Genomic DNA, 25,310 nt, shown 5'->3' with positions numbered 1-25,310 from the left:
GAGGCAGCATCAAGTGAAACACTGCACAACTTACATGATGTAGATTTCTACCCTGGAGACCACTGGTACACAGGGTTATTTATGACTATAATTTGATAAATTAGCGAACAAATAAGACAAGAAACTCAACATAGGATGTCAAGCATCGCTAATATATCGCTGCATTGACTTGACTTACTGGAGTTTATATAAATATTAGTATTTTGTAAATGATAATAAATTATTGTATGAAATTAACTGTTTTTGTTGGCTTATTTCAAATAAAATCCACTTCACCTATTCATTTCTGATAGAATCATCCTTATCCCTTAACTTAAATTTGTTATTTAAAATCAGTTTTATTTGACGTCCTTGCTGCTCTTGCATTTGGCCTTTGTGCTCTCGAAAACCTGACCAAACCAAAGGCCCCTAGCATGATATAATTCCAGGCCTGGTCCTAACCAAGAAACATTCTGGAACATAACCAGCACTGTAAAACATACACTTAAGCTTTTGTATGAATTAAATAAACAATGTGAGCCACGGCTGATTGGGTTACCGGTCTTTGTGCTAAGCTAAGTTAGCTGGCTGCTACCACTCGCTTCATGTTTAATATACAAACATAAGATTAGTATCAACATTCTCATTTACCTCTTGACAAAAAAGCAAAAAACATATTTCACTCAACTATTCCTGTAAAGTTTTATCTAAATTTTCTTCACCATGCCAAGTTGACTTTAGCAATCAAAGAATTCTGGAGCCCAAAAATACACCAAATTCACAGGATTTCACCTTAGAAACAACAGATGACCAAATGCTTACTGAATGTTTCAATATATCATACATCATGCGGGGATTACTCAGTGGTCATACAGCCTAAGCTACATGTTTCGAGTTGTTTCAGAGGAACTTTGGATGTAACCTGGCAATGTGCAGCCTTGATGCTGCAGCTGTCCAGACTTCCTCTGACCAGTGGCTTTGTTTTTTGCAACAATGGACATCAAAGACAACTTAACACTTTACAGCCAGTTCAGGGAGGTAACAAACAAAACAAATACCCTTTAAAAGATACCACATGTTGAAAATGTTATGACACAGTAAACAGAACTAAAAAAATGAAATAAGACTCTAAACCTAAGAACCCTCATTCTCTTTCCTTTTTTTTCCTATTACAGGTCCAAGTATTTAATGATGTGTCTGTGCAGGGGAGTGACAGTGCAGGTAAAATGAAGTGATGTGACCTTTTCCAGGACCTTTAATTTCTCCCTCTGTAACCAAGTGACCTCTGTGTAACATTATAGTCTTACAGTAAAGTGCACTTTATCTGTCTGCTCCGTATGCTTACATAATAATGCTTCAAAATAAGCACAATAATATGATTCAGAGGTTCCGCTCTCCCTTGAAATGAAGATAGAACACAGCAAGGAGCCTGTTGTTGAGTTTTGACAACTGCTTCCTGATTCTTTCAAAGCAAAACCGAAAGCTGTGCGTTCAAACAGAGTTCAAACATGCGCAGAAGATTCTCTTCCATACTCCAACCCAGACAGACCTGGACTGAAAACCTGCGTGCCAGCTAAACAACACAATACATCTGGCACCTGTGTAACCATTCAGCAAACAATGACACAAGTCTTTGCGCTTGCAAACATCTTTGTGCAAATTTCCAGCAGTCATATCCTCCTCTTTTAAGTCTGTATTACCACTTCACTGAGAATATCTCGACTCCTCAGTGCAGGAAGATGCCTTGTTGTTTATGTGCCCTTGAGCTCTGAGTCGACCTCAAGACAATATCCGTTTCACACAGGTTCTCTTGGAGCTCTCCAAGTGCAGGCCCAGCTCTCCCTCAGTCTTCCTGCACACGTGTTCAAGTCTACAGTCTCTCCTCTCTCAGGGCTACCTGATCCGCCCGTCACTTTTGACTGGTCCCAGTTCAGACTTGGGGTCTGGTGACAGAGAGCTCCAGGAGGTCTTTGAGCAAAGTCCCAGAGCCGGGCAAGACGAAGTCTGTGTGGCGCACAGGTCGCCCGTAACCCAGAAGTTCCCTATGCTGCTGTCCACCCACGTCTCAAGGGGCTGTTCAACCAGCTGGGCTTTACGCTGGGCCTCCTGCATGGCGGGCTCCTGCGGAGGCAGCTTCAGCACGGAGCTCAGCTGCTGGAAGCTCTGCTCCAGGTACAGGTTACCTGGAGGACCTGCATGGAGCCAGCTGTCCTCTTCTGCAGTGGACAGTCAGATGTGCAGACAAAGAGAAATTTAGAGTGGAAATGAACTTTTTAAAGATTTAATCAACATTTACAGATGATTTCTCTCATATTAAAGGCTATATCTATGACAGTTGTTTTCAAAGCCTGAGACTGTGGGCCTCCTCTCACACAGAGCATGGGGAGAGACACCCTTGTTAGTTTACCTGTATAGTTTCACTCAATGTCTGGATGTCTACAGAATCATAGAGACTCAATAATTGAGCCACAGTTGAAAACTAATGTAATAATTAATTCAATATTTCTTCACTTCCATTCACTGAGCCTCACCTGAAAACGTTTGGAGCCCCCCTGAGAAGGCCCACCTCCTACTTTGAAAACCTCTGATCTTTGACATTCTGAAGATTATTATAGCAGCAAACAACTATTTGCTATGTAAATATTAGTGGTGCCACAATTTCAATACTAAAAAGAAAACTGACCAAAATATGTGAAATCAAATCTAAATCAAAGGTAGAATTGTAATATCCCCAGTATTTTCTTTTTCCTTGGAAATTTTCCGACTCATATCTGAAGAAGAAAGATGACACAGTGTGGCTTACCAGTAATTGTATCACCATTGCTACCATATAGCCAGTCTTTTTAAAGGAGATTCCCCACCGACCTGGCATCTGGGTTGTTGTGCTCGAAGCACCAAAAACACATTTAAAATTTTCAGAGTTCTAAACCAGTGTCTCCTTCCAGAAATCTCAACCTGGTTACTCAAGATAATCCACAGACCTTGTTGTGAGCAGTTTCATGTAGGAACTTCTTTCTTTCTAGTAGGAAAAAAAGTAGTGCTGGTAGAGTCCTGACACGAAACTGCTCACAACAAGGTCAGTGGATTATCTTGAGTAACAGGGTTCCAATTTTTGGAAAGAGACACTGGCTTTGAATGTCACCAAACATATTTTTGGTGCTTTGAGCATCACAAGCCAAGTGCCATTTAATCTCATTATACTGTATATCTCCAAAACTCTGCAACTCTGGTGGAGTAATGTCAGCCTGAGCAGAGAATAAGGTCACACTACGTCTATGTGTGTTGAAATCCAAGCTTCTGTTCTTTTTTCTGGTAGCTGATGTGCCCTTTTTTATTGGCTGTGTATCCCAAGCTTGATATAGTTTATTCCACTTTGCTATAGAGCTCCATTGTTGTCCAAACAGATCAATGAGCTCCTTCATTTCAAGACAGACTAACACAACACTGGCTTTAGTCTTTCATGGGTATTGCTGACAAGGAAAAAGAAAATAAAAATGACCTGCTTTCTCCTTTAAACTGCCATAACTACAATGAAATGCTCCGAATCCACATCTCACCTTTACGTAGTGGCTCCTTATCTTTGAAGGTTAAGGGCATGACGAGGAAGCGAACCTCCGCCACGCGCTCCCACTGTTTTAACACCCGCACTGTCCAGGTACCTGGCCGCAGGGGGCGCTGCAGTGGGGGTTTGTACTGGGTGTATTCGGCATCCACATCCACGGTAATGTCGTAAGACGCTGCCACCACCAGAGCTGGGTCAATCCAAACAATAGTGGCTGTGAGGTTGGGACCACGCGCCCACTTCTGGACTGCCAGTGGTTCATTTAAGGGGCCGATCACGCCGCCGAAGTTACGAAAAATTCTTTCTTTAGGATCCCAGTCTGTGCCGATCTGCCGGGGAGGAAGACAAAAGAAATCACTGTCTGTAGTGTCCACAAACAATAATGGTTTTTGTGACACAATTAGGGCTGCAACATTTAGTTGATTAATCAATTAGTTGTCAACTCTTACATGAATCACCAACTCTTTTCTGATCAACATGTTTTACCATTTTCTGACATTTAATGGAACAAACAACTAACTAATTAATCAAGACAATGATTGACAGATTAATCAATAATGAAAATAATCAGTTGCAGCCTGAGACACAATATAGTTATTCATTGTCTCCTCTATGTATTTGACTTTCATATTGGATTTGAGGGCAAGGTGAGGGAATATCTTAGCACTTCCCTCCTAATTTTAACATATTTTATTAAACTAATTAAACTTCACAGTTCAGTTTTGCCAGATCATGCTCAGATAAAAAAAGAAAAAGCACCCCAATTTTTTCATATCTGGAAGAAAATCTTCTTAGACAGCAGTTTTCTTAAGGTACCTTGTTATTAAAAGTTGTGTAGGACAGATACTTCAATGTTAATGAAGATTCCTCATCATCTTCTTCAGAGAAGAGGTACACTTACCTCCAGATTCCTGAGCCTTTCAAACTCCTTGAGGTTTGTCTCGAGCACCAGTGTAGCTTGCGGCACTGCCCACATCTCCAATGTCTCCCTGACCTTTGAACCCACAGCCTGGGCTTCCTGACGCACCAGGTAACCTTGGAAACGGTCATCATAAAAGTACAAGTGCACTGATAGAGGATAGCCTACTGGTTCGAACCTGCAGTGAGCAGATGAAAACAAATCACACAAAAGAGATTATTTCTATTCATCTTAGAAATACACCTGATATATCATTTATGGATGAAAAAATGTTGTCAACGGACCTGCAGACCTCTGCGTTGCTCTGAACAGTTGCCAGGTTGTTCAGGCCCAGACGAAAGAAAGAAGTGTAAGCAGTGAGAGCCACATCACTGAGTGAACTCACACCATCCAACTGCTCAAACAGGCTCTCCCAGTATGCCTTGATGGCAATGGTGCCTGGAGCGTACTGGCCATACAGGTGAGTGTCCAGGATATCTATGGCCTCCTGGTTCACTGTTGACTCAAACTTACGGGCAAAGAATGTTGGGCGGGTCAATTGCTGTGGGTTAGAAACAGAGAAAATAACACAAATTAGCCTTTTATGACACTAAACCAAACTGGGAGTGTAATACATGAGAGTCTCTACAGCTGGCCCACATCTGGCTCACTAACCTGGATCCGAATGAGGTCTTGTGGTTTGAAATCGTTGGGAGAGCAGCCACACCAGTCCACGATGTGCTTGTACTGGCATTTACAACCCAGTTTACGATTCCAGTTGGTGACACGCAGGTTGTTGTCCACCAGAGTATCACACATATGACTGTTCCCGAGCACCGTGTGGAAGAAGGACTGGGAAGAAGGAGGAAATGCATTATTCTTGCCAGTAGGGATGGGCATCTATTTTTCATGTGTTCCTGATATTTTATCAGAGTATATAAAAAAATAAATCGACTGTACTCCACTGCTGACAGTACCCACTCAAAGTAAGCGGAGCTCACTGTCAAAGCAACGCTATTCCTTTAGTTGGGAAACAACAGGAGCTTTGGTCTTGAGAAGCTGCAGCCTTTATTCACTAACAAATTCAAACCTACACTGTGCATTTACTGCCAAACCAACAACGTCTGTCACCATGATCTGAACTAAATCCAAAATACTCCCAAACAGGGGCAGAATCATTTCATTTTTTTTAAAGATTATTTTTTGACCATTTTTGCCTTTACTTTGAAAGGTGGCTGAGAGAGAGGGGATGACATGCAGCAAATGGGCCGCAGGCTGGAGTTGAAGCAGCAGCTGCAGCAGAGGACTGATCGCCTCAGTATATGGGGCGCATGCTCTACCAACTGAGGTACAGGGGCACCCAGGCATTTTAATTTTTTACTAGTCAGCTCCATAAGGAATCATTCAAAAAAATTTCAATAAAATGCATGCATGTTTTACAGTCTCCAAATGCATTTGTCTTATTAAATTGAGTCTAAAATTATTCTTTATTAACCTACTCGCCATTGCTAAATTGGCTGACAAGCAGATGAACAGCACAAATTGTGTGAGTCTTTTAACAATCACTTTAATTTAGCAAATGCTATGCAAAAAAAAACAGTTTACAGGGCCAGGGTACTCCTCCATTGTTGAGACCACTATCATTATGGTTATCTAGCAAACCTTAGCTTAGCTCAGTGCTTCCATTGGTAACATTTATCCATGGTAATCAGCATTTCACACAACTTAGCTGTTAAGAATGCAGGAAGACACTCAAAGAATTGGAATTTGGAATCGTTAAGAACCAAAATTGATAAGTAGAACTGGAGTCAAAATCATTAAAATTCAAATGATCCCCTAGGCTGATTACTTTGGCAATTGGCTTATCACTTGGTGAAGCTAATTTCTGAACAGACTAATTACTGAACTGAGTCTTTATTGACATTCCAGTGAACAATAAATACACCTAACATCAACAAGATAGTTCAACATCATATAATACAGAGTGAGAATCAAGTTATTCTAAGGGTACTGTACACTGTCATGTAAGACATGTATAAATGGTTTCTAACCACTGACTAAATTGCGAAAGGTCACGCCTCTATGGCACCAAACAACAGGAACAAACCACTGCACTTCCTCTTAGACATTAAACCACACAGTCAGATAAACTTGAGTGAACCCTCGTCTGGCACCTCTGCTGCACACTGCGCCTGAAAGCTTAAAGTATTACATTATCTCCGCTGCTAGGCTCCTCTGACTTGGCAGGGGAGGACGAGCATGAGACAGACTTGTATATCAAACTGTCTGTCTCAACTAGAGCAGATAAACAGACCACCTAAGGCTTTCTTACCTCAGCAGGGAGCAGAGCATAGGAATAGAACTGCTTCAGCCCAGACACCAGGTCATCCTGGGAGTTGATGACATACTCCACGAAGCGGCGGGTGAGCGCAAACCAATCAGAGCCACCTGAGACCTCCAGGCCTTCTGGGATGCTGCGCTCGCCGAGACGCCACATGTGGTTGTCACACTCGTGGAAGAGACGGTCGAGGCCCTGCTTCTTAATAAACCTTCAACACAGACCATGGTTTAGATTGATGTGTGGAAGATTCATTCATCAAAGTAAATGATCAAACAAACCATTTCTGTCTGAGCTGCCACGATGTATTACATAATGTTAAAAAACTCTGTTAAGCATGTTGTTTCTTGCCTCCCATGTGTGATATCAACAGCATGGAGTTTAAAATGTTTTATTAATTGGTCCCACTTGCTGCAGCCCACTCACTTAAATATCTCCACAGCATCCATCAAGCAAGTTTATGTCCATGCATCATTCACCACTACCACTTAGTCACTACAAATTTCTGTCAAAAACTATGAACTATCTCTTCAATTCAGTGGAGGAAAACACACATGAAAAGTCTGGATTAAAGGTTAAAACACCAACCAAATATGTATTTTCGCAGACTGTGTATCTTACAGCTAGCATACTCACCGGGCATTTTCTCTCCCGTGGGACTTGAGAAAGTTCTTGTCTCTTTGCTGCGAAAGGAATGCCACCAGTTCATCATTGGTTCTGTAGGAGGGCGTTCAGGTGAGAATTGAAAGGAAGAAAAGGTAGGTCAGCACAGAAAACAGATTTCCAGAAGATTCTTTGGAAATAAAATGCTGCCTGATAATATCCACGAGTGAAATCAGTTACTTTGGGCATGATTTGGTTGACAGAGGCTTGTCTGTGTGAATCCAACCAACACAAGCTTATCATTACCGTTTGGGCTGTGAATATAAACACTGATCAACAAGAAAGAAGATTATTTACTGCCAGCTCTGTCATTCAGTGACAAAAACAATCCATTTAATCCTGCTACCAGACTCCCATTTTCATCTGAAAAATCCTATGGCTGCTACTTTATAATTTTGCAGTTAAAGTCACAGTCACTGTTGGTCAGTAGGGGAATAAAAACTCTTCTGCCACCAATGAAAAAGGCAATAAAAAAAAAAGATTCAAAACAAATTGAAAAGTTGTCATGACTGACAAACTCCAATGCACGACACCAGTATTTGCACTAGACTTTGTGACACATAGACACATCAGAAGCATTAAAGTGCTGCATAAACTCCTGTCAGTCATCAGAATGTGATTTCCCCACGTGGGTCTCGATGATGTTTTTAAATTTATTGTGAATGATTCTTGTCTTCAGGTCTCTTAGAAAAAGATATCTTAATCTCAATCAAACTGCCTGATTAAATAAAGATTAAACAAAATAAATGAGTATAGTGAGTAAAAAGCTACACATTGATATTTGAGAATTCTGCTGTGGACTCAGGAAGTTACATATTGTTACTCTGCTGGACCAACCTGGTGGGGAAATCTGTGGCGCTGAGGTTGATGAAAAAATCCCACTTCCAGTCGAGCATTGAGAGCAGGTCCTGCATGCTGCGTAGGTAGGCCTTTAGTAGGCTGGCACCACCCCAGATGGTGACCATCCGCCAGGGCGTGGCTCGTATGTTTGGGTACTGCTGGGCTATCTGCAAGACCTCCCGATGCAAGTAGCTGGACCGCTGTAGAATTTCAAAGCAAAAGGTCAGACAGTTAAAAAAGTGAAAACTGTGTTTCTGCATCACAGATGTTCCCACAGATCTGCAGCTGCCACCACGCCAAGACGACCACGCAGAGCTGGCTCATGGTGAGAGAAGAGAATTTGATCTGGGCAGAACAACAGCCACATGGTGCTTTGTATTGTTTGTCGCCATGATGACGGAAAGAGAAAATGAAAATGAGCTATGCTGGCTTTGCAGCAAATTTCCATCTCAAAGTGGCAACAGGCAACAATGACACAAAACTAAGATGAACTGAGCTTAAAGGATACAAAAAACGTCAAGCAGGGATTAAACTTCAGGGTGGAATAAAGGATGAGATGGAAGAAGCCAGAGAGCCCAACAGCTGCCAAGCTCTATACAGAGAAATTAAAGGTGGTGAGAGCTGCAGCTATGAGTGAGCACATGTGACCATTTGTCTGAAGAGTGCAGGAAGCCACAATCTGTAGGTTTAAAAGAACCTTGTTTTAATTTCCCATTGGAGCTAAATTAGATTAATTACCAACTAATTAACAAGCAGCCTGTTTCCAAATAAACACAGCTAATAAAAACCTCTGAAGTGATAAATAGGGAGTTTAGGAGAAAAAGACACTTGGAAATTAACTGTTCAGGGACATGAAGTCCAATTGTGTTTGGTGAAGCACAAACAGTGTGCTACTGACTCTGTCCTGTTTTAAACATACAGTGGACATTTACAACCAGAACTAGAGATGGGACTGATATTGGGTTGGATCGGTCCCATCTCTAGTTCTGGTAGTAAATGTCCACTGAATGGCGTAAGACATTCATTAAATATCGGACTTGTGACACTGATCCATATTGTGATTAGGAATGCCTGTGATTAGTCAACTATGTGATTAAACGTCACCACTCTCGCTAGTCAGCACCAGAAATACTAGTTGTTAAAACTATTAATCAAGATTTCATTCATGCACAATGCCAGTTATCTGTTGCCTCTAAAATGTTATGCAGCCACCTGCCACTAGTTGGGGCTGTGGCCCCATCAGACGGCAGCCCATCTTGCCATACACCTTAAGCGCATGTGCCCCAATGGCCCAGATAACCTTGGACGTTTATAGCAGCAGAGTTGAACAGATGACAGCGAATCACTCGACTGGAGCAACATGTGACCACATCAAGTACAGACACGGACAATAACCTCCAAGCAGGGAAGCTGTTGCTGCTAGCACTGCTAACGTTATCCACACTGTGTAGCAGGCTGGCAACTAACATCTGCTCTGGGTTGTTTAACTGCAGACACTGTGAGCGACTTTGGTCTGAAAAGGTGAAGCATTTAGTGAGCTGTTGTCATGTTTTGTACGGTAATGTGTAAGGTTTGTATTGCAAAGCACAAAGTAGCGCCCATGTCAGCAGTGTCTAAAATATGATTTGGTGATTGTAGACTGTGATTAACGGCTTCAAATGGCTCTTAATACGCAGTTATTTTCTTTTGGTCAGTGGGGAACATTATAATTATGCATTTAACTGACAGGGAAATTAGTCGCCAGGAACATCCCTAATCGTGATCCACATTCCAATTCCATAATGCCACGTGTTTTCTATTTTCTTTTTTTTTTTAAATTACACTTCACCAAGCTGTGAGAATTGAGAGCTGAATAGCATGTTTTTACTCTGCATTTGGACTTGATGTTGGGGAAACACCGTGTAACGATACAGCTAGAATGAAGAAACATACTAGCCACCTAACTCATGGTGTATCAATAAACCAGCGCAAAAACTAATATAAACTACTATGTTCTTAACAAACACATTAAAAACACTAACAGTAACATTTGGTTTTTGGAACACAAAATAGCAAACATAAGTCTCAGCATCATGGGACATTATAAAAATAGGGGTTGTCTCTTAGTCCGTCAGCTACTCATGTGAATGTCACAAGCCACAACCCTACAGCGCCCCGCAATGGTTGAAGGATGCCATTGCACAAGTCACATTACACAAACCAGACAAGCTTTCCAGACTGAAGCGTAGTTTCAGCCTCATGTATTCTTACTACCACTACCACTGCTACTACTACTACTACTACTACTACTAATAATAATAATAATAATAATAATAATAATAATAAATATTATAATATCATTACATTGCAAGAATGTGTGGTATCCTGGTTGTGTTCATTATAGAGTCAACAGCAGAGAAAAAAGGGCATGTGGGAAAATTTTGCCTTCAGAGCTTTCTGCCAGAAAGCCTTAATCCTCTCCTTAACCCTAAAGTTTCTGTCAAAAAGGCCTGAAGCATTTTAACAGAAAGCCCTGACAGCAAACTTCTCCCACCACTGAAAAAAGGCATAGAATAAGTCACAACCTTTCATTTGTCACTTGTAGACAACAGGGGAAAAAAGAGGGTTGAGTGGTGGAGTGCAGAGGAGCTGGTAGACTGATTCCAGCACAACCTGACCTGTTTTACAGCCTCATCTCTCAAACAGGCTTTTGCCTCAGAGATAGATGAGGTGAGGCTGGCAAAGTGTCTAAGATGGTGTCTGTGGTGTGACTGTTCTACTGACTTCTTATTCATCACTGCCTCTAGTGAACCTCTCCACTGTCCCTTGGCAGCAGAACAGAGCAACTCCCCAGGACTCAACAACCTTTCCGGCTACACAGGTGCACTGACGACAGGCACCTGTTTCTCTGCTGTGTGCAGAACACACCTGAGGTCTCTGTCTCACTATTACCACTCAGCCATACATTTGTCTTTTGCCTTCCAGCTGCAGATGAGTGGAGGCTTTTCCTCCACTAAATCCAGCCCCTAAGAATAACCACACTTTACTCTATCCAGGCTAATCCCCTTTAACACACTGTGAGACCCGCGGGATAAATTTAACCTTCATAATGCAAGAAGACCTAACCGGTAAAAGCATTTGTGAGCTCAGTGCAACCAGCCCCAAGGAGGGTGCCAAATACACTTCATCTTGAGCATAAATAAACAATACTGTAAGCTACAACCCTGATACCAAAAAAGTTGGGATGTTGTGTAAAACGTAAATACAAAAACCAGGATGTAATGATTTGCAAATCCTTTTTTACCTAGATTCAGGTGTTTTTTGAGCATTCCACAACTTTTTCCAGTCTTTTTTTGCCCCATCCCAACTTTTATTGGTGTATACTATGCATTATATACTCTCTGTGTGTGTATACAAACACACACTTACAGTATCTATGCAGCTGTATGTGTATATCTGCATTTATACTAGTACATGTATATACTTTTTGTTCTTTTTTATATCATGTCTACATTTTGTGACGAAAACACAGGCAAGACATGATATTAGATTATTAATACTGACACAGCAGTGTGCATCATGATATTGTTATCTCACCTATATCACCATCCAAAGCACAAAATTAAGTTTCTAAAGTGAAGATGGAGCCACTTTCCTCTCTGTTCATATGCTTTACTCGCAAGTGTATTAATTAACCTGAGGGCTGTACTTCTAAAAACAGCCAGGCTCTCTTTGCATGAGCTGGCTTGGCAAAACTTAAAACCCCAATCAGAGATAACGGGCATTACGACGGTGGTTATAAACTTGCTTTTTTAACCCTGGCCTTCTTCCTCAGGCTCTCAGGGTCATGTAAAAAGGGGCGTTTGGTCTGTCATTTGACTCTTCTTCCGCACCAAGTGGAGCAATCATGAGCAGCCCAGTTCATGAAAAATATAAAAAATATATTGAGGAAAAAAGCGACACTGTTACTGCAAATAAGGGAAAAGAAGAATGCTGGTGGAAAAATTCTAATCGACTTCATGCACTTTTGTTACTCTCATTAATTCCTAACATGACAACTGCATATTAATCAATTAACAGTATTTAAACATTGATGGTCTGACACTGTCCCATAATGAAGGATAAATGGAAATCACTTTGGGTTTTGGCAAAATCAATATAAAATGAAATTTACTGGTTGAATATTATCCGTGATAAATAGGATAGACTAATCAATTTTCTAATCGGGTTCTGAGCTGCAATATCAGCAGTGCAAAACAGACTTGGCAGCAGATCTGCTGTATACAATTAAAAGTGTTAATATGACCTGAAACAAACACAAAAAAAAAAGATTTTCCACATCACCAAACTGAGGTTCCAGTGGCAACGCAAGGCCGCTGTAATATGATTTTGTTCAGCGGCATTACTGACGTACAGCTCAGCAACCTCGCATATATAACATCCTCCCTCATCTGAGAGGCAATATCGCTGATGAAGAGTATCATCAGGAAAAGAGCAGTTTTTACAGCCAATTTAATCTAAAACTCTGATCATAACTGGCTCTGGACCAGGTTATGAGTTCAGCATAAGTTACCATGGTGATCGAAAGTTACAAGAAATTCACCTTTCTGTCAATGAAAACTTTAGCTTTAGACCCAACATACCTTGTACTACTACTGCTACTAATTTATAATGAGTTTTTTGCTCATTTTTTCTATATTCATACTCATATCGGCTGCTGCTTCGGTGTCTCTCCCTTTCAACTCCTTTCTCAGCCTGTGCCTGCTCTTACTGGCTGTAGCTGTTGCATGGCTCTCCAAGCCGTTCTCATCATATCTAGACATCAAACCTTATTGATATCTTTTAGGCATCTGTGAGACATCAGCAAGTTCTCGCTGAGTTCCGGGTCAGATCTTTGAACAGTTCACACAAAGCGATCATCACTTACAGGAGCAGAATTACAATTTCGGGGGGATCTGGGTTGTTGTCATTTATTTGGATTATGCTGGTCTGTGTGCAAGCAAGTACTGCTGTACATGTTACAGAGAATATATGATAGTCTCCTTTTAGGGCTTACCTTGTCCACATGGATGTAGTAATAGTGGTCGCGGTGATATATGGCTTTGATGAGGCGCTTGAGTTGCCGTACTGCTCTGCCGTGGACCATCAGAACGAAAGCCACTCTGACCGGGTTTTCCACTTTGGACAAGCTGTTGTCCAGCTCTCCAACAGCCTGGACTTGATTTGACACACCTGGTTGAAGAGGATAAAAACATAAAAGGACTGACTTAGTGGGGTCTGGAGAGTTTCAAAAGAATGATGGCTGAGTGTTAAGGAGGACACTTTTGATTTTAGAAGGTTACATAAGAGGTTAATGCGTGAGGAGTTGGAAGTAGGTTGAGGTCTTGTCCTTGTTTCTTACTGTCATTTTTCCTCCAACAAAGCTTTCCACACACATGAACGCTGCCAACTGTGTTCACTGGAACGCACAAACCAGGCGTGGGATGAGTGTTTTGTCCTAGCACAACCCCAACACTACATTACAATTGTGTATTACAGCTATACAGAAGCTCACTGTATGTAAAATCAGAGATATGTGTGATTTGACTGGCTGTCTGTGACATGTAACCATTACTTGGTATGCAAGCAAAGCAATGGGTATTATACACCACATTAAGATGTAAATATAAGATGCAGTATTTTGCTAGAACAAATCCTGTTGACTTAACATTCTTGAGTATGTGAGATCTCTCTCTGAGACAGATATCGGTTAAAAACCTTTCCATATATTTAAAGCTCATACAAGGAACCACAAAATATTAGGGCAGAGAAAATACAAGTAAATATCGATATCACAATATCTGGGTGCTGATTTTATATGTATTGGAACTCTTTAGTATTGCAATTCAATGTCTTGATTTACTGCAATTTTGTTTGTTTGTTTATGACTAGATAATGTGAAACAGTTGAAACATACATTTCTAAAGACTGCATATCTTCATATATCTGCTATTTCCAACAACAATGCACACCACATGTAGGTCAGTCTTTCTGAGTTTTATATCAACAGAGGCATTAGTAAATAAAATAACTGTTCAGTTAGACTGCTATATTTATCCGTAATAGATTGAGTTAGCAATGTGACAGCAGCAGCAATTATTTAATTTCCCAAAAGCAAAAGAAATATGTGCCTGAAAGCATGAACGCATGTTGTTTTAAGTTAATCATGAAGTAAATCTGTCAAGTTAAGCTTTTACTGCGATCACAATGCTATCCGTAAGGGCGTTACCGGTAATTCTTTCCTTTATGTGTTAGCATCGCACTAATGGACTAAGTGCTAGTTATTTATAAAAAAATCAATTCAGCAATCAAAAAAATGATTCAGGAATCATAAAAAAGGTTACTTAAGAGAAAATTATCTAAATAAAAATCTGCTCCTGATACTTTTAAACTGGCTAATGTGCTTCTCACTGTAACATTGCCAGGTGAAACAAAAACATAGGCTCTTCCAGTCTGCATGCCTTTATAAGTCTGTTCATCTGATTTCAAGGAAAATCTGACTTGGTGGCAAACATTAAGAGTAACTATATAGAAATGGCCAATCTTCTTGCTAATGGTCTCGTTTGCTTATGTAGGTCATATAAAGGCATCAGTGTAAGATTGCCTGCACCCTTAGCATCATCACACACCATCTGTGCACATCATGTTAAAGTGTCCTTACCAAGCTGGGGGCAGAACTGAGGAAGTGCGTCTGGCATGAGCTGCCCAGCCTGATGCTGACACACAATGTTGGCAATCTCCTGTCGGCACTGCTGTGACCCAGCGCGATGAAGGGCAGACAGTGCGTCCTTGCCTATAATATCACATTTAGGCACAAAATCACTGCTGGGGGCTTGGTGTGCCCCATCCACACTGCCCGGCTCCCCGAGTATAACAGCAGCAGGTAACTTGGCCGCCCCGTCAGTGCCACCTCTGGTCTCACTGAAGTTGCGGCTGCTGGACAGGTCATGGAGGGCCACACCATCCAATCCAGTTCCGGTCATTCCCCGCTCCTGAGGAGACTTGAGCCTGATGCTGGACTTGTCTCCTTTGCGGCTGGCCCCTCTCCTCAGGGCACTGGCTGCTGTGCCCCCCGTCCTCTCCGACCTGCCACTCCATCGGCCCCTGTTCTTCCCCGACAAAGATTTTTGCGTCTCCCAATGTGCAGTGTCTCTCTTAGGGTCCTGGCTGTTGTGGTCAGGCAGCTTAGACCGTCGCATTTTACTCTGTGGAGAGAGAGGAGAGAAAAAGAAAGCAGGACATTCAGAGAGAGAGACAGAGGGAGAGAAAGAATAAAAATAAATTTTGAATCCAGATTTGTTGCCAGTCATTACATAGAAACATCTTGAACAAACACTACTGAGAGGAGGCGTTGACTTGATTCACATTCCAAGAATGACATAAGGTAAATGAAGACGGCCACTAAGACAACAGCTGAAAGAGGGCTAGAGGGAAAGATGTGTTTACTTGGTTTTGTTTTTTTTTTTATTTTCATTTCTCTGATCTGGGTTATTTTTAGCTGAGCCTCTGCCTTTTTGTGGAGCTAATCTGCAAAAAGCACAGTTCTGGATAGCCACACACACACACACACACACACACACACACACACACACACACACACACACACACACACTCAAAGACATAATGAATCCTGTGATTCACTGTAAAGGCTTCAACAAACCTCTGTCTACACCCTCCGGCAAATAATGTATACAAATGTGTGTCACATGTTCACACCCCCACTTCATACAGACAGGGAAACTGAGCATGAAACCTCAGACATTAAGCAGCTTACACTAAGAATCCTTATCAGACAGCTACTATGTGTGTGTATGTGTGTTATTTAATGAATATATTTTGTTCTGTGAGCGCACAAAGACAGACAAATTATGTATACATGCTTTGTGTTTCAGATTAGCACAGGCTTCAACCCAGTTTTGTATCATTATTTTATTTTTACATATTTTGATTCATATATCTTGACCATGAAAGCATTTCATCTCAACTTCACAATTTGTATTGGACATTTGCATCTCCAAATCACCCTCTGAGACTCCCTAAAATGTCAAGACATGATCCTCTTACAGTGTGCTTTGAAGTAATAAAATTGTTCAAGTGTCCCATAGTAAGAATATGTGGCTGTAACACCCCCAAAGGAGACATTAAGTCCAGAAATCATTTGTCATATACAGTAAATGTAGTTCAGTGAGCTGTGTGTTCCTCTAATAGATAATTGTAGTTAATATAAATAAAAACTAGACGTATCTTTTAAACGTTTTAAAATGCATGTATAATTTTTGTTTAGTGTCAGTGTTTTTGTACACAAAGGTACTGTAATGAACTAGTGACCCAGTGTTGGATACACCACAACCATCACTAATCTGGGTTCCTTCCCACAGCTTCATTGTCACAAGTGTGTAATATAATTTTAACGCAAGAGTACAGAGAGAATCAGTCTTCCTGGAGCACAAATCACACCTCTAAAAGTGGAAGGCAGGCTTTGAAAAAAGGACTTAAGCCATTTTTAAATCTTCCAGCCAAACAGCATCACAGCCTTGGCACAGTAGATTATTGGATCACACAAAAAGCCCTTCAAAATGTGCACTTGGAGACGAGGAAGAAGAAGGGTGAGTGAGTGGGCTCAGAGCTTTCTGCCTCTGTCAGACGATAAGGCAGAACGCAGGCCTGCTCGACTCCCGATGCTGCTGGCACGCCAACAACCCAGGGACAGTGGGAACAGGAGACGGACTGGGGCTGCATGGTATAGGACACTGAGCCAGATAAAACACTGCCAATAAGCCAGCTGCCAACCAACACAGCACAGTCAGCTAATGATTGCCAAACTGCACTCTCAAACCCATTACAGTAAGAGGCATTGTGGAGCTCAGTTACATACCAGTCATTGCAGTACAAGCCTCTTCCAGTGAGTTTACATGCACCTGAGTGACCTGGTTACTGTCACCTCAACAAGAAACCTGGGTTCCTTTAAAAAAGAAACCTGGTTTAGATTGCTGCTAAAGAAACTCAATTTATTACCTGTATACCTACAGTATATATTACTATTGTCGTAAACGTTTAAAGGTCCATTGTATAGTAATTAGTGGCATCTAGTGGTGCAGTTGCCAGATTACAACCACTTCCTCTGAAAAGCATTTTGGAGAATCTACAATGGCTGTGAAATTCACGCAGAAAACATGTCTAGGTTGTGTCTAGAGCCAGTGTTTATTTTGTCCATTCGGGGCTACTGTGGAAACATGGCAGTTCAACAACGTGGTTTGTCTGCTTTGGACTACTGTAGACATTGAAGAGGTCCTGCACCCTCTATGGATATAAATTACTTATTCTAAGCTAACGAAAACACAATTCTTATTCTCAAGTGATTATAAACGAAAACATCCTTATGAATATTATATTCCATTTCTGCCATATTCTGCCAATAAATCCCCGTAAATCTTACACAGTGGACCTTTAATGTGTTTTATGATCTCTGCGTTAAGCTGATTTCTCAGAACAATCCCATTTTCTGCACATGTAAACACAGTCTTTGTTGAAAAAGGTCTGCTTAACAGCAAAGCCAACAACTTAGTGCATTTTCTATTCCAATTCTGGCCTCACATTTGGTTCAGATGAAAATTGTAGCATTAAAGAACTTAATAATTTGTGAATTATGACAAAATGTTTCTTCTCAACATCAAAAAGCTGTAAAATTTTAGAATATATTCCACATTTCCATCAACATTGGTGGTGCACTTTCTCGTTATGGTGGCTCAAAGCTCCAAAATTAATATGAACACTAGTATGAATATCTATGCCTTTTGTCAGCAAATGCTGATAAAGACACTACTTACTTTGCTGCTGTGAGAATAAACGTTCTCACACAGAAGACGAGCGTGCAGCAGGGGCTAACGTTTCAATTTTCCTTATCACTCGTTTTCACAGCTTTTAATTAACACCATCATGTCAAAAATGTATTGATTCAAAGGCAAGCCAGGCGGCGTCTTTACTTTCCAATTAAAGTTGAGCAAAACCGTATCAGCGTCGCCATCTGCTGAAGCGGGAAGCAGCAGCAAGCACACTGCTCTGTAGGAAAGCGCTGGCAAACAGAGGGTGACACAAGGATGACAGAGTCTTTTCCTTCTGTCCTCAAAATCCTTTCACTCTTCTCTACAAGGGGTTTAATATAATGCATGTGGACGTGGTCACACATGCACTGCAAGCCACCGATTAGGGCAGGTGCGAATTAACGCAAACCACACAGAGCATGGAGGAATCCAGCCACTGCACTCTCTGGAGGTGAACCAATGATTAATATGCATTCTTAAGCTGGAAATTTGATTCCGAGTCTATGTCTGCAAACATGCAAGAACTACGTGTGCTGATATTTGCATAGACATCTGCCAACATAGTTGCATGTCAGGCTGGCGAGTGCAGTGAACAGCAGTGTCACATTTCAGAAGCTAAAGTTCACAAGGAATGAATGAGACCTGTTTTAAACTTTAGTTAATATATTAAAAACACCAAATTTGAAATTGGAATATTAATATTAGCTACTATATAAGTCTTATATCTGGACAGCAAATACTATGTGTAATCGTGTTGAGATTCTAGAGACATGCACTTCTGCTCCTCCACAGTCCTAGGTGAGATACAGTCAACCACAAACCTCTACAGACATTCCTCTGTATCTTTGCTGAAGCATGTTTAAGCCTGAATGCACCTGAGGTAGTAGAAAGCCCAGTGGCTTATAATGCAAACGAAAAGGTGATAGAAGGTAAATGAACATTACTTCTGCAATATGATGAATGACACATGATATTTTTTTTGTTTTGTCACAATGTCCCGTTTAAGTGTGTTCAAAGGAAATGGATTATTTAATCTAGGCTGGCGTCACTCCTGTGGCAAAGGACCAGGCACTTACTGAGAATTAGCTTTGTTTATTGTTTCGCTTACAGTTAAGTGAATTGGCTCACATCATTTTTTGGTGGACACAGGGCACTGACAACAAATTCATGATCCCTCTTTCCTTCTCTCTGATAAACATCTTTCCTCCACTGAAGCCACTGTGTTACATCTGCTGCCTGCCTCCGGGCACAGATCTGTAATCTATCCATGTTAGGGGGAATATTATACACTGTCCACGCTTGTCATATCATGATCGAGAGACAGCATGGTTCTAAAGTCAGGTTGCAACTTGCATTCCTGTGACTCTATCAGTGCGCAGGTCCTCTTTAGGTCACATCTGTTAGCAACTCCCCTTACCATATTCAGAGGGAGAATAGGAACAGGCACTGCCTCAAGGTAGTGATCTCCAGGTGTGTGAGAGAGACACAAATAAGCTTCTCACGGTCAACTTGGCTAATGTCAAATAAATCATTGCAGGGGTATGCAGTGTGGAGGCAACTCTAGGGCTACACATTTGGTAGAAATATGATAAAAATCACAATACAAAGTGAAATATCCAAATCGGAGGGGCTGCACAAAATACAGCATTACGGTGCTACAAAGATATCCCAGCCAGCAAATCATATTCTCAGATGTAAGGGAACCTGCTTGCAAAAATCACATCATTGTCATTTTTAGAAACTTTTTTTTTCAGTTAAAATGTAATGTAAAAATGACCCTTCCCAATAAAATTGTGACTCATACCACAATGTCAATATCTGTCAAAATAATGTTTTCTGAGATTTTTTTTGGATATCATTCAACCCTAGGCAACTCTGTGCTTAACTTTTACTTTAGCTTTTATCCCTGGGATATGCTCCCACTCTGAGTGTTCTGGTATGATTCAAAGCTTAGTGAAGGTCATAGAGAAAGTGGTGCCTCACACAGAAAGGTGTGAGAAGTATAAGACATCAAGCAGAACAGATACTAAATATCCTGAGACAGCTACATGACTTGAGTCAGCTCATAGTGATGAACTGTTAATGATCAATGAATCATAACAGAGTCCTTTCACGTGTTCCCAAAGAGTTGCATCACTTCACAGACATCCTCTTGCTCTTGAGTGAGTAATACGAGTGATGTTGCCAGATTGGGCTGTTCTGGGTTGGACTGTGTGGGTCAAAATGGGATTGGGAAGGTGGACAAGATTTGGGCTGGTTTACCAAGAGTTGAGCTGGCTTTAATTACATTCAAAATTACCATAAATTCAAAATATATTAATAAATTGTAATCCTTAGTTATGCTGACACGTCCAGTCTTTCAAAACAACTTTGATATGACAATATGTAATTTCATTATGACAGAAACCTTTACGCTTGCAGCATTACAACATCATTATTTGTTTGGCTTTTTTACAGCATGGGATTGTGTGTTCTTCCTCTTTCTTCCCCCCTCTTTCCCTCTTCATGCATGTGTGTGGAGAGGGTAAACTTGTGCAGTTTACAATGTTAATATTTTTGTTATGAGGTGTCCCTTTATTGTTTCATTACTTTTTATAAGGCAGAGGACAGAAATGGAATATAGTCTTATAGTTGCATTGTACAATGTAGCCTCCCATCTACTTTCTAGTACATGTCTGAACACTACTATTTTCTAATATTATGTTTTATTGGGGACTTTCTGATTAGCCACAATACTGTTGCTAAGAGCTAGAACAACTGATTGATTATTAATCAATTATGAAATTACTCGTCAACTACTTCCATAATTGATTGATTAGTTTGAGTAATTTTCTGAGAAAAAAGTCAAAATTCTGTGATTGCAGCTTCTTAAATGTGAAAAATTTCTGGTTTCTTTTATCCTCTATGACATTAAACTGAATATCTTCGAGTTAAGGACAAAATAAGACATTTGAGGACGTCATCTTAGGCGTTGGGAAACACCAATCGACATTTTTCACAATTTTCTGACAACAACTATTAACGGATAATCAAGAAAGCAATCAATTGATTGATCGGCTATGGAAATAATTGTTAGTTTTAGCCCGACTGTTGCTATTGTACTTGAATTCAATTGTATTATTAAGTACAGATAATATTTGGGTGTTTTTAATCAATCTGGGCGGATTTTGAGCAATCGTTGGGTGGGAAAACATCAAACCAATCTGGTAATACTGAACACGGGTTTGTCTTTTTCCTCTGTCTGTCCATCGTCACATTTTCTGAGCACGACAGTGACTCCAAGTGAAATACAGTGACAATCACCGGTGTGAACACCACTGCTGCTTCGTAAATAACTTAACTATAACTAATAAATCATACAAATAATACTTTACCTAAATAGAAGTAGTTTCATGGTTCTGAACACTTTAGCTCAGTGTGGTGTACTAGTCTGGTGCTGTGGTCAGTTACACACAGACAGCACAGGGCTTGTCGGTCGTACTGAAATGTTTCGGAGCAGCAGCGCTATTCTCCAACTGCTAACTTAGCTAACGCCAGCTAACGTTACTGTATAATAACACACGGCGAGCTAAGCAGAGCGCTAACGGCTAGCTATACAATCACACCGACTCACTGTCTGGAGACAGAAATAACCGGAGGAACAGTAGCTTACCTCTGCCTCGCCTTCTTCCAGACTTCTCAGACTCCATACCACAAGCCCTTGGACCAGAAGGATAGTTACTGCGGCGGCAATCGCTAGTTTATATCGGCGGAGCAGCTTCTGCACTCGAGCGCTGGCCACCATCTTTACCACTCCAGATGACGAGGCGCGCGTGCAGGGCGCATTCTGAGCTGCGCGCACACGCGGTGTCGCTCGCCATCCTCAGGTTGCTGCAAAGTTTGTCTCCAAATATTATAAAAACTGTAGTATTTAGCTCTTTCTTCGAGTGTACAGTGTATTTTTGTTTAAGTCAACATCAGTAAACGAAAAGCGTATGTCATTTTTGTTCCTCCTTTTTCGTTTTTTTTTTTATTTTGGTGCATTTATTGTAAAATCAGTAAAACAAAAAACAACATATGAAAGTAAAATGCTAAACAATCAAACAAACTAACTAAAAACAAATTAAATTTAGGGACATTCTTTTTCAGAGAAACATCTGAGCACATTTTAGCTACTGGCATTTCTTGCATTTCTTTCTAGAGTTGAATAAAGAAATTTATCTTTATGACCATTAAATTTAATGAAAATTCAAAACGTTAACAATAGTGCATTATGTTATCTGCACATTCAAAATAAGAGATATTTTTATATGATAAGACAAGATATTCTTTCCTTACTCCCAATGGGGAAGTTTTCAGTGTTGCACCATCAAAGTGAACAGCAAAAATAGAGAGAAGCATCAAATAAATAAATAGATAAATAAATAAATGGTAAAGAAGCAATATAAACAAGGGGTAATATTGTAATAATATAATAATATATATTTTAGGTATATAGTATTATAATCTAATAATAAAAGTATTAACAGTTTGAACAAGAGGAAATAAAAAATAGGAACAACATATACAATATAAACAGACTCAAGAGTTGAATTTCACCATTGCACAGAGGGGAAATCGATTTCATTACACTGAAATGATAATGCACCTGACTGAAATATTGATATTATATTCATATACACATCTTTGTTTGATGCTCCTTTTTCATTGTTTTAAGGACATGGAGGTTGGTGACCTCAGTGAACTCCCTGACCTCCTTCATTATCACAGGGCCAAATGTGAAGATAAACATAAGACATAACTTTTTTATTCTCAGACATGGTTGTGTAGTAGTACAAAGCAGAAAATCTTGCAAATACAGTGCAAATATAAAATATTAATGAGGTGCAAACCCAACAATGGCAGAAATATAAATAGTTATAGTAAAGATCATTCTTGGTGAGTTGCACATAGATACATCGGCTATGAGAAGTGACATATCAATAGAAACTGTATACCTCCATTGTACCTCTTGACTGTGAGGCTGTTTTTATGATTTGTTATTTATTCACCCATTTACTGTAGTTTTTTGTGCATGTTTTGTTTTTGTGAGTGGCACTCCATCATCTCATGATACAATCATTGTAAAATGATCAATAGCTAAATTAAATTAACCTTGTACAAAAGAAAACAATACATGACCTCAAGGAGGATTTCAATAAAGCTCATTATCACCTTTCTGCCCCCTCACCAACCCCATGATTGTGCTATTGACTTGCTACCAGGTACTTCACCCTCCAGGGGGAAGCCTCTATGTCACCCCTGGAGAGGGAGGTGATTGAGAACTAAATTGAGTCTTCACTTGTTATTATTCATCTGCCTTGCTCTCCTGCTGGAGCCAGCTTCTTTTTCAGTGATAAGAAAGACAAGACACTTTGTCCCTGAGACCCAAATTACATCACCATCAAAAATAGGTACTCCCTCTCCCTCTTCTCTTCAGGGTTTTAATTATTAAAAGGCGCTAAGATGTTCTTTACTAGCTTGATCTTTAAAAAAGCATCAATTTATAAGGATAGATAAGGAGACAACCAAAAATTACAAGTACTAAAAGACATTACAAGTACCTCATAATGCCCTCCAGTCTCACCAAATCTCTTCCTAGCTCACCTCAGGGAGCATGTGCATGGGTTCCTGTCTCTCTTCAGCTGCTACTACTATCAAATATAAGTAATAATATATGCAATAAATGGTCAAAAAAAATTTTTTTTTTAACAAAAGACATTCTGAACCAGTCCATCTTCATCTACCTGGACAATATCCTCATCTTCTCTCCTGATGAAGAGACTCATTTCTTGCATCATATAAACCCATGATGGTTGGGCAGTTTTTGCACATGACACAAAAATGAAAAGAATCAATCAATCAATTAAAAATCTAGCATGTCTGCCGGGTTCTTTGGCTCTTTCTTGACAATTATCTCTTCATCAAAGCTCAAGTATGAGTGCCATCAACAATTCATTGTGGAGGTTACTGCCTCAGACGAGATCATCTGGGCTGTCCTCTCCCTGCGGTCACCAGGGGATAACGCAAGGGGTCCCCCTGGAGGAGAGGCGACTCTGGTTGGAAGGAGCAGAACATCCTTTGCTGGTTTGTACAGGTCATAAAATTTTGAGCACATCTGGTCAGGGCATGTATCCTTTATTGTCCTCCCCTCTCTAATATGTTTAGTCTGTGATTTAAGGTTAAGATTAGGGTCTCTCAGTGCTTCTTTGTCTTGGTACCCAGTCTCAAGCATTTCACCCTTTTCCCCCTAGTGTCTAGTGTGATTTCCTTCAATAATTAATTGCGGCGATTGCTGCCATCAGTCATCCAAGCTGTTCTCTCCCAGTGGTCACAAGGGGATGAACTCTCTGAGTTTTGGGGAGAGACTGGTACGAAGAAGGGGACTGCTGGCTACCAAGGTGTTCCTGGAGGAGTGGCGACGGTGGTTGAAGAAAGCAGAGCATCTTTCACTGGTTTGACAAGCCAGGCCCCAAGGTCTCCCACCAACATCCTTCCCTCTTCCTGTTTGGTGGGGCTTTCAAGTGGGGCATTGAAGAAACGGTCAGACAGGCAAACGCTAACCAGTTGTTTGTTCCTGCCTCTCATCATTCCCAGATCATCCATTGCGCTCACACCTCCCCTCTCTTTTGTCACCCATGAGTGGCAGAATCTCCTCAACATTATACAATGTTTCTGGTGACTGTCCATGTACAGAGCCTGGGAAATATGTGGCTGTTTGTTTTGTGTGCACCAGGAACAAGACCTCCGAATTAGCAAATTCTGTTTGCTTGATCTTTGACCGACTCCCATATGTGCCAAACTGTTTCTAATAAAGGCTGTTTGTTGATCAAAATGATGGGAATCCAAGTCGTGCAACTGAGCCTTCTTGCCCGTTATTTCACTAGTCATTACATTATAGATTCATAAATAAATCATACAAAAGAAAAACATTTGAAGTTGTTCTTACACGCAAATCAAACCAGCAGTGGTGTAACGTTTCTGAACCCTTTCATTCTCTGAGGACCACAAAATATGTTAACCCATATTTGATGTTGCCTCCTGCGCCAGAGGAACTTTTTCCCACTGAAGTTTTTTCATAACATATTAATGGAGTCCCTTACATTTTCTCCAGTACACATCTTCAGTTAAGTAGTCTTTTTTAAATCATCCACATCACTTAAACTTATCAGT

General features: G+C 40.6%; 1 protein-coding gene across 1 annotated transcript; it reads right to left on the bottom strand.

Annotated features, from left to right (window-relative positions):
- Positions 1-596: 596 nt before the first annotated feature.
- xylt2 (xylosyltransferase II) lies at positions 597-21,951 on the bottom strand. The gene is made up of 11 exons (XM_084744767.1): positions 21,772-21,951; positions 14,960-15,503; positions 13,316-13,491; positions 8,278-8,480; positions 7,414-7,494; positions 6,772-6,988; positions 5,115-5,291; positions 4,745-5,001; positions 4,443-4,638; positions 3,537-3,870; positions 597-2,195 (listed from the first exon to the last, which is right to left on the bottom strand). Exons 1-11 carry the CDS (start codon positions 21,901-21,903, stop codon positions 1,873-1,875), a joined length of 2,640 nt encoding a protein of 879 aa, XP_084600893.1. The 5' UTR covers positions 21,904-21,951; the 3' UTR covers positions 597-1,872.
- Between the last annotated feature and the right edge of the window lie 3,359 nt (positions 21,952-25,310).

Source organism: Lutjanus erythropterus, chromosome 19 (genome assembly GCF_056507025.1).
Source record: "Lutjanus erythropterus isolate fLutEry1 chromosome 19, fLutEry1.hap2, whole genome shotgun sequence".
Lineage (NCBI taxonomy): Eukaryota > Metazoa > Chordata > Actinopteri > Lutjaniformes > Lutjanidae > Lutjanus > Lutjanus erythropterus.
The sequence above is the reverse complement of the archived record's forward strand: the minus strand, read 5'-3'. Positions and strand labels throughout refer to the sequence as shown.

What these genes read in the sequence shown, in the direction of transcription:
- xylt2 (XM_084744767.1), bottom strand. Translation starts at nt 21,903, where the DNA reads ATGGTGGCCAGCGCTCGAGTGCAGAAGCTGCTCCGCCGATATAAACTA. An exon ending in TGGAAGAAGGCGAGGCAGAG is followed by an intron (nt 15,504 to 21,771) that starts GTAAGCTACTGT and finishes CTCTCTCCACAG; the next exon opens with AGTAAAATGCGACGGTCTAA. An exon ending in AAGACCTCATTCGGATCCAG is followed by an intron (nt 5,002 to 5,114) that starts GTTAGTGAGCCA and finishes TCTAACCCACAG; the next exon opens with CAATTGACCCGCCCAACATT.